Raw genomic sequence first — 14,320 nt, forward strand, 5'->3', positions numbered from 1 at the left:
ACCTCCAGTTCCGTTCGTGGTGGTTCTTCTGTCTTCAGCTATGGCTGTCCTCAGCCAATTGAAAAGTATGAAAGTCACACGACACGAAAGCAGCGTATTTGCTGCATGAAATACGAAACTGCCAAGACGCCTAAGTGATAGTTTCATACTTTCTGCTATATTATTAGCGCTCTCGCACCTCATTTGTGTTTATATGGACATACCTATACAGTAGACATTCAAGATGATAAAATGTCTAGGTTTATTAGATTAAATAACACAAACTGGTTCACTGTTTCGAAACAGCGTATCGAAACATTACATTGTACTGTTTCATTTGTTTCGAAACAGTTACGTGTTTCAGTTTGCCCATCTCTAGCGTGAACAGTGAGTTTCGGCATTAACATCTATTTATAAATAACTGTTTAACCATGGGTAACGCCACAGTTCAAGCTAGTAATATATATAATTATACTAACCCCCTAAGACATTCCCCCTCCCCCCCCCCCCCCCCTGGTTAAAGCACAAATCGTACACTGCCTTGGACATCTCATGCTTGCACCCTCGTTCTCAAAGGTAACTTTGTTTCTGTTATTATTACTTCATACGCTAAGGAGCTGGGGTGGACTAGGATTAGGCTAGTATTACCAGTAGGTAATAGTGCTCTATTGACTGCATCACCTAGCGTTTGCTCAAAATTAAGACCCCTGCAGTTCAGACCACAGGATTACCTAGTTTTGTACACATACATTTGTTTTAAATACCTCCATAGGGAAAAAGTTTGTTGGTGGGTACAAGACGTGGACGTCTGGTGAACCAGTGGACCATTCCTCCCTTACATATCCCATTTTCACATAATACAGAGACGATTCTAAACGAGTGCTATCGAGTTCGGTGGATCTATATTAAGTAAGACTGAGGCTGAAGAAGAACTTTCTAAGATAATTAGAGACCGGCTTACAACAGAACTGATTAAAAGATTCACAGACTTGCGTGGAAATGTGTACATGTAAACAAATGTGCAACAGGTTACCGGTACGCGTTATAGTTCGGACAGCACTCATCTCACCCACAGAAATCTCTGCCTAAGATAACCCTCTGACGAATTCGTGTTTGTCAGAGTTTTATGGTTAGGGTCCAGTTAATAGTGCGGGAAAACAAGACACAATTAGCACAGCAGTGATTACTGCAGAAACCTTAGTGGGTGATGTATTCGGGATGCGAACTAGTAATTTTGGAAAATAGTCCTATATATTTACGAAAACTGAAGAGTTCAAATCTAGCAAATGAGATACGTTGTGTATTAATCGAAATATTTCTGGTTGTTACTTAGAGGCCCTGTTCTTCCTTTTGTTGAAATCTTGCTTAATTTCGAGTTGACACATCCTGCTGCTGTTCTTTGAACTGCCCAAGTAAGTTCATAACTTAACTGCAGTGTCACAGCAACTACAGTTCATTATGAAGCCATCGAATAAACTGTAACATTATGCATTACCACTAAACACCGATTACACTTCCATGTGAACACCAGACCTTTTGTTTGCGAAATACTGCCTTGCCGTCGACGTTCTTTTATTTTTGCCTATAAACCAAGCGGGAAACTTCACACGGGGGTGCTAGTTATCTCCTGGGAAATGTTAATATGTTGAAAATCCAAATTTTGATTAGAGACTTCCGTCGATGAATTTTACAGGAAAATTGTCAAAAATGATATTGTTAAGGATTTTCTATTAATGCACTTTACAGTGTAATCACTAGAATTAAATCACAAACAGGGAAATCCCAATGAATTCTCAATGTTGGCAACATATTAAAAATTAGACGCTTGAATTTCTTGATTCGCAATTGCTCTGCGGGTTGAGTACCCGCAAGTGCACGAAATCGTGGTGCCTGTCGGAATTTGGTGTGTTAGAGGCTTTGCATCGCATTCGACATGTAAACAATAGTCAATGCGATGTATGATACTTATGTAGTCCGTCACACTTACAAAATTGCGTACAGTTTAAGGTGGCATGGATCTCATTCCCGTAAAAATAAAAGTTCATCAAGAAATTTACCATCATAGTTAGTAAATACGGCATAATGACGAATTCTGCGTTACTTAACTAATGTTTTAAAATTTATTATACCTTGAGACAGTGTCGGCTGAGGAGAATCACGAGAATGATCAAAGAAAAATACGGCGATTCGGACACAGCTACTAGTCCGGTCATTCTCGATTTAGAGAATTGGATGTCAGACCTTCCAGAAGAGTTGCAAAATTTGCCGATAATATGTCTGGCAATACCAGGTACATAAACTTTTTTCTCCTCTGAATAATATGTATGGAAAGTTGTGAATGACTAACGAATATACATTAGACTTTTTTTGTAGGCTGTATTAATCTTCCATTGAAGGTTACCTATAATTTGTTTATAATAATAGCTTATAATAGTGTTCTGGTAAATCCAGTGAAATTTCGGAACCCAAGTATAATACAATTTGACATACTGACGTTTTTCATCGTTGCTGAAAATTGGTGGTTCCAGAATTTTTATTTTGCGTGTTTCATACAGCATTTGGTATATTTTTCACACCTGTACCATGTACATTGTACTTTAATTCAAAATGGAACTGCCCTTCCTTTGAAGATATTTTGTGTTGCAAGAGCATTGATTATTAAACTGTGCAATTAACATGATTTCTGTTAGCTATCTGTTTTTTCAGTCACTCATTCTTATCAGCTTCAGTGACTGTTAGCCATGCAAGTGCCCTAGGTATTCATACCAGTTTGCTGGTCATATTTTTTTCAATTTTGTGTACCACTTTAAATGAGAGCCAATCTGCAAAGTGCATCACGTTACTTACATAATCTGTTATATTCTATTTTCAGCTGAAAAACAGTCTACGGTGTCAAGAAGAGGCAGTGTATCACACTATAATACTCATTTAATGTGATACGTATTCCACAGGATCATTTCCTCAGATGGTGATTTTTCTGAACTCTTACTTATCCTGTGGTACATTTAGCATGCCTGTTAAGACTTCAATTACATGTGTATTGTTTAATTTTATTCATTATTTTTTTAACTTCTGTCTACTCATGAGTAGACTATCTTCTGTTGCCATTATACATATTTTGTGTTCATTTCTTTCCACACGTTGGACTCTATTTCGAGCATGTGGTTGAGTTCTGTAGTAGCAGCACTGGACTGTCCCCTAAAATATCTTTTCTATAGATGCTAGTTTTAGAATTCATCCTTTTGAATACTTCACATTACTTTCTTTGCCTGTAACATGATTCTCCTTTTTCTTCTTCATATTCTATCCACCCTCTGTCATGACATCAAAAATATCTTCATTTATTGATGTACGGAACAGCCAAGTATTACCCTCTGAATGAAGTCTGATTCTGCTGATAAGGAATATTGAGAATGTTACTGCTACCAACTCCGGCAACAGCTCTGTTAATTTGTTATTATTTGGCAGGTACTCATGACTCCGGAAGCAGCTCTATTACTCGAATGTCACCCATTGCCCCGGATTCAGGACCCCTTGTGCGGAGATTGGGGAAGATATTTGGACCAATTGTTAAATTCCTGGTTTATAACTGGGTTGTCACTCAGCAAACCTCTCTTACTGAACAACTGAAATATGGTATCAGGTAATCACTGCAAATGTAACAACATGTAAAGCTCTGTAATAATGTGTAATTTCAGACACTGGATGTTTTTAAGTAGGTGACAACACTTGCTTTCATATTTTCTTTAAGTAATATTTATCTTTCACTGTGTCTTTCTCATTCTTTAAACTGAGATGTTATTTTCGGTAACAACAAAGTTGTTTTGACATGAGTGACTGAGCCTATTTTTAGACAATTCAGCCAGAAAATTAAAAGATGCCTTGTGTAGAAATAGCTGCTACATAATTCTCAGGTGAAGGTGTATTAAAATGGCCAGTGTTTTAAATAAAATAATCAGATTCCCACAATACTGCACAACAACTTGTTCCTGACTATCTAGAAATGTCTCTATCACTCATTCAATCTCTTCATTTTCTTGGATCACTTATTGCATTCAACATCCAGTAGGCCCCAGCATATACCAACAACAACAAGAAAAATTGTAACAGCACTATTGCTATAAGGGGAAGCAATATTTATTAAAGTGTCAACATAGCTCACAAGCATATATTTGTACTGCCTTTTGTGCCATGACTTTAACTACTGAACGTCCCATTTATATGAATGGACAGGTAGAATGTGACCATGGCAATTTGTAGTACTTGGTTGCCCACCATGCACCTTAATGTTACATGTGTGCTATTTACTGTTCAACCCACATCATGTAGATACCCACACTGTCTTCCATCATAGGTTGAAATGATCTGCTTCACTGTGTAAATAAGTGAGTGACTGCATGTGAAGTGTGTTGTACATTTATTGTTTGAGATAGAAATGAAAGTGAAACATAATGTCTGCCTGTGGTTTACAACTGTTTACAGATACCAAAGGGCTGTCAGATAAGTTACTTATATTTTTTTCTAAAAATATTGCTCCTATGTTCATCTGAATACCATTGAAGAATAAGTGGACCCTCATTTCAGTTAGTGTATTAATTTGTTCTGCTGATTGGCTCTGAGAAGCAAAAATTAGCAGTCCACACTTTTCTTGTGCTCATTCATGATTTGTCCTAATTTTTGCTACAGTACTCACTTTTTATGAGCAGAGTCTGTGGTACTCCATCAGTACACACAATTTTAAATTAATTAAAAATTCCCAGTGAGTAAAGGAAGTTGTTATATCTCTATAGTTTCTCGGCAAAATATATTTTTTATGCAATAAGAGCAAATTTATATATGTTTATTTTTTACAGTGGTTCAGGGTACTGTTTTATTCAAAGATTTAAAATTGTCATGTTTCATGCTAAGAATTTATTTGTAGTGGCTTGTAAAATATATACATTTGTTCTCTCTTTGTAACAGGTATTTTGATTTGCGAGTTGCAACAAAAAAGAACTGTAAGGAACTTTACTTTGTACATGGTTTGTACGGCAGTGAGATAAGTTCGCTGTTACAAGAAGTGCGTGCATTTCTTGACACACATCAAGGAGAAGTGGTGATTCTTGACTTCCAACATTTTTATAATTTCTCAATTGAAGATCATAGTCAGCTTGTATCACTTTTGGATTGTGTCTTTAATGGCATGATCTGTCCAGCTATTAGTGATGTGAAAAGTATTAGTCTTTCTTGGATGATAGAGAAAGGGTTCCAAGTGATTGTAATATACAGGGATGCTGCAGGGCAAGGGTTTTGGCCAGCGCGGCGCTGGCCTACTCCCTGGCCAGATACGACATCCCCACAGAAGATGCTTACCTTCCTCACAGAGACACTGAATCGTCGTCCAGCAGGGTCTGGGTTTGTTAGTCAGTGTGTACTTACACCTAATATAAAGTTTGTACTGTGTAATCCATTATCCACGTTGAAGAAAACGTGTGGTGAACCGTGCAACCGAGCTGTACTGCCTTGGATAGAAAAACAGTGCCCTGGTCCTGCTGGAATCAATGTCATAATAGCTGACTTCGTACACACCAAAGGTTTCCCATTCACAGAGACAGTTATCCTGCTTAACCTCAGACTGTTGCGAAATAATCGAGAATCTGAGAAGACCAACTACGAAATGGAAATTTATAGCTCAGAAAATTAATATTGCAGACATGTGGGACAGCCGAAGTCAAGCACACAAAGAACTTTAAGGTATAGCGTATATACTTGTCTGCCCCTATAGATAGAACTAATATTTATCTTGAAAAGAAGCCACTGATATGCAAAAAAATGGCTTTTCTTGATCTTCGTATGTAAATAAGCACAAATAAAGGTATTAATCTTCACATGTTATTGAATAATAATAATAATGACGGATGTGTCTCACACACACACACACACACACACACACACACACACACACACACACACACAGTGTCATAATTTATGTAATTTAATAATTCATTCAAAGCAGTTATATGGGGCATTCCATGGTGACTCACGTTACATTTTGAAATAATCGGTGTTTTGTTATCAATCTATAAACCCATATTTTCTTTTGTAACTCATCATTATAAATTGTTATTCAGGCAAAGATTTTGAAGTGTTGTTTAAGCAGGGAAGGGCATTAAAATTAAAGAACAAGAATGTAATTTATCTTATGACTCATGTTACAAATTTGGGACATCCAATTCCTAATGTGCATTTTAGGTCAAAAGTGTCCTCAAACTATTGGGAGTATGGTTTTTATCACAGAAAATGTGTATTAGGTTGGCATTCAAATGACAGTTAAAAATTTCTAAAAATATTTATACCCTGTGAAATATTGTGATATATTGAAAAAGGCGTGTCACTCAACGTTACGTAACTCATGTTACTTGCTACTTTTTTCCTGCTAACAGAGATATGAAAATATGAAATGAGGTAAACTTAACATTAACATTTCACTTTTCAAACACTATGAAAAATTATAAGAGCATGACATCTGGGAAAATGAACTGTAATTTCAACTAAAAGTCAGAGAACTGAAAATATACTCTTGCATTTAAATCATCAAGTGGATTAATTTTCTTTATAATTTCATCACATTTTACAGGCCATTGCACAGATTAAGTAAGAATTTCCAAAAACTGCATGTACTTCTCCAGCATTGAATTTACTGTCTTATCCTACTTTTTACCAGTCTCCACTTTTCACACTTTCTATAGTTTCTACAGTACGATGATTTGCAGTAGCAAAATTGTTTGGAGAAAGCAGATATGTTTGTAGTATTCCTTTCTTGTGGTGATAGCAGTCAATGCTCTTTATGTTTGGTACTGAAGAAAATATTTGAGCCAGATTAAGTATTACATTGATCCCTTGAATTTCATGAATAGACACATGAAAAACCTGCATAAGCCCTAGTTGTGGTACTTGCAGGTACCTGAGCAAAAGTTGATGCATCACCTACTATAAATTTTCGCTTTTTTTTTTACTGCATTCCCCAGTAGCCATTCCACAACTTCACCAATTCCATCAATGGCTTTTTTACCATGGGATGTATAAAATAAATTTCAATAGCTTTCCACATTATGAAATTAAGGTACAGCAGCAGTTTTTAAATTGTGAGGCAGGTCTATCTGACCAGATTGAAACTACCTTCACATTTTCACAGGTATAGTTGACAGTATGTTGCTAATGTAAGCAACTGCAGCATTCAAGCCATGGCGTTATCCAGCACTAAGTGACTTATATGGTGACAAACTTGCTTTACTAGGTTGCTGATCTTGCATCTTATGTTTCCTGTGTTTTCTGACTCTCTCTCTATTTTTAGCTCTTCTTCTAATAACAGCCGTTGCGTATGTTGACTCAAATGTAGAAACTTTTGTTTCTGCCTCTGCTGCCCTTTTCGAGCTTCTAGATGCTGCTTCTTACATTCTTCATATTTTCCTTTATTCTTTAACTTTTCCCTCCTCCTACTCTGTCTTTCTGCTGCTTCTAAGGGCATCCTCTTCTTCTAATCTCTGTGACTCAGATTACGTGACTCGTGTTTTCTGTTTTTACAATATTGGTTGAAATTGGGAAATTTTTAGTAGTGATATTAGTTCCACATTCACATTAAGAAGTAAATTACTGAACAAGATAGTTATTTCTAATATCTCTATTTGTATAAAAACTTAATTACATGAAAGTTCATGCTGTTGTATTATATTGTTTACCCAAACCTATAATTTCCCTACTTCAGTTTTAAACTATCTGTGCAATACATTAGGGTATGTAACAGTAATATAAATAATGATATTCTAATTCTTACCTGCCAATTAGTTGAAATGAAGGTCCAAATCTCCAATAACTCACACTCTCATTACATGAAAAACGTATGGTGTTATAAAAATGGCCACAAATTATGGAGGGAAAGCAATAATGGGTCACAAACCATTGCTGCCATACAGTAAAAAGTCCAGTCCTTTCAAAAAAAAATGTATAAAAAGTACCAAATTTTAAACTTTTAAATATTGTACGTGTCCTACGTTACGTGGAATATCTCATATGATTCATTTTAGCTTCTGTTGCAATGCCATTTTTTGGCTTGGTTAGACCAAAAATTAAAAGGTCAGGGGTTCAATATCCCCAGTCGAAAGATTTTTCTGTCACTTATTGTTGGTTTCACGTCTGGCAATGACTGTACACACAAAAAAATGCAGGTTCCCCTATAACTAGCAGTTACTTTCAAAGACCTGATGGAGACAAGTGTATACCATCTCTAATAAAACCATACCCAATAAAGCAGTGTGATGTTAAAATCTTTCGGAGGGTTGATGACAACTTTTCCACAAGTATCAATAAAGGTATTGTTTGCTGAGAAAATGAAAACTTACATCCACTTTTAAATTCTGAAACTAATCTAACTTATTTACTGTAATTAAATCAGTAAAAAAGAAACCATGAAATACAAATCTTTCAACAAGTGTAGAAATTCATTTTATTACTTTCTTAAATTACTACCATCATAATAGATTTGACCTTCATTGGGTGAATACCGGCTTGACAAAGTAGTGTTGGACTGGTCATGCTGTTACTTATGTCTGTAAGTCAGTGCTGAATATTCTACATAATTAGCAGAGGTATCCTACAGCCAGTGGCAGTACAGAAATACCTAAGAATGGGCACTAAAGATATCTTGAGCTACCTTTACTTTTACTGTAATAAAAAATAAGTCACATGCAAAGTTTAAGAAAGTTTCATTTTAACTGATTATACACATATACAAGACACTGCCATCTTATGATATAAAAAAGTTACAGTTGTGGTTCTCTTCCTTAAATGATGACTTCTATGTGCCTATTCTTCCAGGCAAATTGTTTAATTACATCATCAATAGGACAATCAATGTCAGGGTGAGTGTTCAACAGAGCTAAGCCATTAAGTCGGTCCTCCTCCATTGTTGATGTCAGCCATGTCTTTGTATGCAGCAATCTTCAAAAATTTCTTTCTACTGTAGTAATAGATGCAGGTAGACAAGCATATATTTTGAACAGCATGTGCAAAGTTGGATAGTGAGCTCTAGGACAAATAGACAACACTTGCATAACTGAATCACGGTCATTAAGGGCATTTATATATATCCGCCACTGCCTACAGCAAGTACTGGTACATAAAGTTTGTCGTCTGGCTCTCTTAAATAGTCAAAGATAAATGTCCACATCATGAAAGTTTCTCTGCCTGTTGTTAACGACAATTAGCTTTGACTGCACTGGACTCTTGCAATCTGCTGCCTATATTTTACCATATCTAACTTTACAGCTTACTCACCTTTTACAGAAATGCCAATAAATAAATCAGTTTCCTCAAAAAAAATTACAACTGATCTTGGCATATTTATCATACTTCCAGTGTTTATTGTATATATTTAACAGCAGCACACAAACAGATCCAAATATATTCTTAGGTTGTATTCATCTGATGAGTTTTGTATAATCTTTTGGTTTGCTGGTGAAGTTTTAGGCCAACTGGTGCCTTAAATTCCCTTGATACTTGTTAGCACTTTTTTCCCTCCTTCCTCACTCATGCTGTGGTACAAATCTGTCTAACTGTTGTCATTTTGTAGGTCTCTTGTCAAGTGTCAGTGTGACTGTAGTTGCATTTGCATAACAATCCAAGAAATCTGTGTATGGATGGTGATACAGGGTGTTTCAAAAATGACCGGTATATTTGAAACGGCAATAAAAACTAAACGAGCAGCGATAGAAATACACCGTTTGTTGCAATATGCTTGGGACAACAGTACATTTTCAGGCGGACAAACTTTCGAAATTACAATTTTCAACAACAGATGGCGCTGCAAGTGATGTGAAAGATATAGAAGACAACGCAGTCTGTGGGTGCACCATTCTGTACGTCGTCTTTCTGCTGTAAGCATGTGCTGTTCACAACGTGCAAGTGTGCTGTAGACAACATGGTTTATTCCTTAGAAAGAGGATTTTTCTGGTGTTGGAATTCCACCGCCTAGAACACAGTGTTGTTGCAACAAGACGAAGTTTTCAACGGAGGTTTAATGTAACCAAAGGACCGAAAAGCGATACAATAAAGGATCTGTTTGAAAAATTTCAGCGGACTGGGAACGTGACGGATGAACGTGCTGGAAAGGTAGGGCGACCGCGTACGGCAACCACAGAGGGCAACGCGCAGCTAGTGCAGCAGGTGATCCAACAGCGGCCTCGGGTTTCCGTTCGCCATGTTGCAGCTGCGGTCCAAATGACGCCAACGTCCATGTATCGTCTCATGCGCCAGAGTTTACACCTCTATCCATACAAAATTCAAACGCGGCAACCCCTCAGCGCCGCTACCATTGCTGCACGAGAGACATTCGCTAACGATATAGTGCACAGGATTGATGACGGCGATATGCATGTGGGCAGCATTTGGTTTACTGATGAAGCTTATTTTTACCTGGACGGCTTCGTCAATAAACAGAACTGGCGCATATGGGGAACCGAAAAGCCCCATGTTGCAGTCCCATCGTCCCTGCATCCTCAAAAAGTACTGGTCTGGGCCGCCATTTCTTCCAAAGGACACATTGGCCCATTTTTCAGATCCGAAACGATTACTGCATCACGCTATCTGGACATTCTTCGTGAATTTGTGGCGGTACAAACTGCCTTAGACGACACTGCGAACACCTCGTGGTTTTTTGCAAGATGGTGCCCGGCCACATCGCACGGCCGACGTCTTTAATTTCCTGAATGAATATTTCGATGATCGTGTGATTGCTCTGGGCTATCCGAAACATACAGGAGGCGGCGTGGATTGGCCTCCCTATTCGCCAGACATGAACCCCTGTGACTTCTTTCTGTGGGGACACTTGAAAGACCAGGTGTACCGCCAGAATCCAGAAACAATTGAACAGCTGAAGCAGTACATCTCATCTGCATGTGAAGCCATTCCGCCAGACACGTTGTCAAAGGTTTCTGGTAATTTCATTCAGAGACTACGCCATATTATTGCTACGCATGGTGGATATGTGGGAAAATATCATACTATAGAGTTTCCCAGACCGCAGCGCCATCTGTTGTTGAAAATTGTAACTACTGTAATTTCGAAAGTTTGTCTGCCTGAAAATGTACTGTTGTCCCAAGCATATTGCAACAAACGGTGTATTTCTATCGCCGCTCGTTTAGTTTTTATTGCCGTTTCAAACATACCGGTCATTTTTGAAACACCCTGTAGGTGAATAGAGAATTTCAGTGCTGCTTCTTCATGTGACATTTGGACAAAATACCGAAAGCATTGCTCTTTCTTATAGAAACACGCACACAGGTGTTTTTTTTTTTTCATTTACATGGAAATATACTGACTAACATTAATCTCAAAGAATATTTGACAAAGTTATTAAACGAAGGATATTTCAGGTTGGGATATCAATATAAGGAAAAGGAATAGATAGCTACTCACAGTTAAGATGGCACACTGTAAAGACTGTTACACATTTAGCTTTTGACCTAAGCTTACTTCAAGAAAGGAAACACACACACACATTTGTCCAAACAAATTAGTACACCTCACATACACATGATGCCACCTCCGGTGGCTCGAACCAGAATGCAATTGTCAGGTCAATGAAAGCCTTCACCCAATATCACCCTGGACTGGAACAGCTGAACCACATCCTTTGTCAGGAATTTGATTACATATCATGATGCCCTGAAATGAGGGACATCCTAACTAAGATCCTTCCCGATCCCTCCTAAAATGGTGTTACATTGCCCACCCCACCTCCACAACTTCCTAGTCTATCCTTATGCCAATCCCAATCCCTTGCTACAAGGATCATATCCCTGTGGAAGACCCAGGTGCAAAACCTATCCCATCCACTCACCCAGCACTTCCTATTGCAGTCCTGTCACAGGATTATCCTACCCCAAAAGAGGGCAGGCTGCCTGTGACAGTAGCCTTGTCATATACCACTTCTGCTGTAACCATCACACAGCTTTTCATGTTGGTGTGACTCCCAACCAGCTGTCGACAAGGATGAATGACCACTGCCAAACTATGACCAGGAGGAAAGTAGACCACTCTGTGGCACAACATCCAGCTGAGCATAACACGCTTGATTTCAATGGCTGCTTCACAATCCAGGCCATTTGGATCCTCCCCACCAGCATCAGATTTTCTGAACTGTGCAAATGGGAGTTTTCCTTAAAACACATTCTCTGCTACCAAAATTATCCCGGCCCTAACTTAAGATTACTGTGTCCACACTCTCCACCCAACAGTTTGACCCCTCTGTCCTATCACTTCCTCCCTATTCATATCCCCTCCCCCTCACTGTGTGCTGCCCTTTGCCAATGCACCTGTCCATCCTTCCCCTTCCGTGCTCCTCTACTTTTCAGCTCTCCATCCTGCTCTCCCTCCCCACATCTCCCTTGCATCTCAGTGCTGTGCCTAGTGGCAGTCTTCTCATGCCTCCGTTTAGTCCCTGCACACTCTTTAAGACAACACTCTTCTCTCCCTCCACCTGTACCTTGCTATCCCTTTCCCTACCCTGCCCCCTTTTGGTTGTTGCATTCATTCACGTGACAACTGCATTCCAGTCTGAGCTGCTGGAGATGGTGGTCATGTGAGCATGAGGTGTGCTTCTCTCTCTCTCTCTCTCTCTCTCTCTCTCTCTCTCTCTCTCTCTCTCTCTCTCCCCCCCCCTTCCACCAGCCTCCAACATCCCTGTTTCACATTGAAAATCAACAATTTGTGAATAGAAGTATAATTAAACATTGAAAATTTAATTTTTGTTATACTGTTTATTTAAGTAACGGACAGGAGGGTAACTCTGTAGAACAAAAATGTTTCGTAGGTTATGCGGCTTTTTATATATACCCACCCAGTTTCGAGACAATTCACCACTTCAGGTCTCTTGGGGAACCCAGTAAGACTGCATTAAAAACAAAAAGATCAAAATGGGGCAACGCCACTATTAGGTATGCGACACACCTCATATACTGACCAAGGCTACTAAGAAAACTACCATAGTCGATGGCTATTTATGATAGTGTACAGTAGCAGCTGGTAGAAACTTCTATGAACTCCCTGCATTTATTCAGTATAAATGTAACACAGCAAAAATAAATGAACATTGCTTCCTCAGTCTTATTAAATAGTTGGTCTGCATCTCCTATTTCTTGCTTAATACCTGTGGCAGCACTAATTTATCATATAACTGAACACTGTTTACACAACCAGCACTGCTATTTGGTACACAGCTAACATAAATAAAAACATTATTTAAAAAATTAAGATTCAATATTTGTCAATTAACATTGTCATTTGTTAATAAATATAGAGTTTAAATAAAAGCAAGGAAACATGCTGCGACTACTGAGGTTCAAACTGACGACTTCACAATTACAATACTTCTGTGCCACACACTCAGCCACCAATGACAGTGAAGAAGATATTAATAGTGCTCGGAAATCTTCTAAAACATTCTCCCCCCCCTCCCCCCATTTCTTTTTATTTTTATAACTGTGACTTAATGCTTTAAGAAATTGATGTCTGGGCACTGAGCTCCAAATTTAGTATATAGTATATGAAGAAAACAGAAGAGAGCTGGTCCTTGAAACTGAAAATCATTTCAAGTTCTCACTACCTGCCTTTGTATATTGCTCATAATGAAGCAGCCACAGGAAACCTCAAACATGGTTGAAGAAATTTTGCCCATTTTAAGATATTCCATTTTGATGTATTTAACCTTTACTGATAGTCACTATAAAGGAAGCTATGTGATCAGCCTGCATGTCTTTACATTTTGTTTCTACCGTACAACTCACTTAACATATACAGGGTGCAGTTTTGAAGATTTTCAACACCTGGAGAAGGGACAATGGCAAGCACCTTATTTTAGGGTGCCCCAACCTTTCACCATAGATATCTCTCAGTGTGCCCTTCCACTTCAGAGGACAGTATGAGGTAGGTCATATTTTTATTTTTGGAAGATAATTTATAAACAGTCATCTCTGGCTAAAGTCATTACATGTAACACTTTGACTATACAACAAACTGAGATGTAAAAAGTTTCCTCTCTCTAAAACATCACAGATACCTCACATAGTAGGTGACAGAACCTCAAATTAAGGTTTTGCTTTAATTCAGAGCCAACGATTAAAGCAAGAACCTCTGGATGTACTGGATCTATTCTGTTTTTGTGTGTGGTCAGTTTCAACAGAGAATGGCATTAGAAAGTCTTGTGATCTGACATACCTACATGACTAGCAATATGCGGTGAAATATCCTTGCTGCAGTGTCGAAATTATTGCAAGAAAAGACTGAAAATTGGGTCTTGGAGCCAAAT

The 14,320-nt window shown here is 38.2% G+C and overlaps 1 protein-coding gene across 2 annotated transcripts; it reads left to right on the top strand.

Moving 5' to 3' along the window:
• The first annotated feature begins 1,806 nt into the window (after window positions 1-1,806).
• Window positions 1,807-5,846, top strand: LOC124777274 (PI-PLC X domain-containing protein 3). 2 transcript variants are annotated; one of them, XM_047252610.1, is made up of 4 exons: window positions 2,717-2,735; window positions 2,852-2,947; window positions 3,448-3,622; window positions 4,942-5,846. In XM_047252610.1, the coding sequence occupies exons 3-4, from the start codon at window positions 3,483-3,485 to the stop codon at window positions 5,660-5,662; spliced, it is 861 nt and encodes a 286-aa protein (XP_047108566.1). In that variant the 5' UTR covers window positions 2,717-2,735; window positions 2,852-2,947; window positions 3,448-3,482; the 3' UTR covers window positions 5,663-5,846. The 2 variants fall into 2 exon arrangements, with proteins under 2 accessions (XP_047108565.1, XP_047108566.1); XM_047252609.1 differs by lacking the exons at window positions 2,717-2,735; window positions 2,852-2,947 and adding an exon at window positions 1,807-2,269.
• The last annotated feature ends 8,474 nt before the right edge of the window (window positions 5,847-14,320 follow it).

This window comes from Schistocerca piceifrons, chromosome 2, assembly GCF_021461385.2.
Source record: "Schistocerca piceifrons isolate TAMUIC-IGC-003096 chromosome 2, iqSchPice1.1, whole genome shotgun sequence".
Taxonomy (NCBI): domain Eukaryota; kingdom Metazoa; phylum Arthropoda; class Insecta; order Orthoptera; family Acrididae; genus Schistocerca; species Schistocerca piceifrons.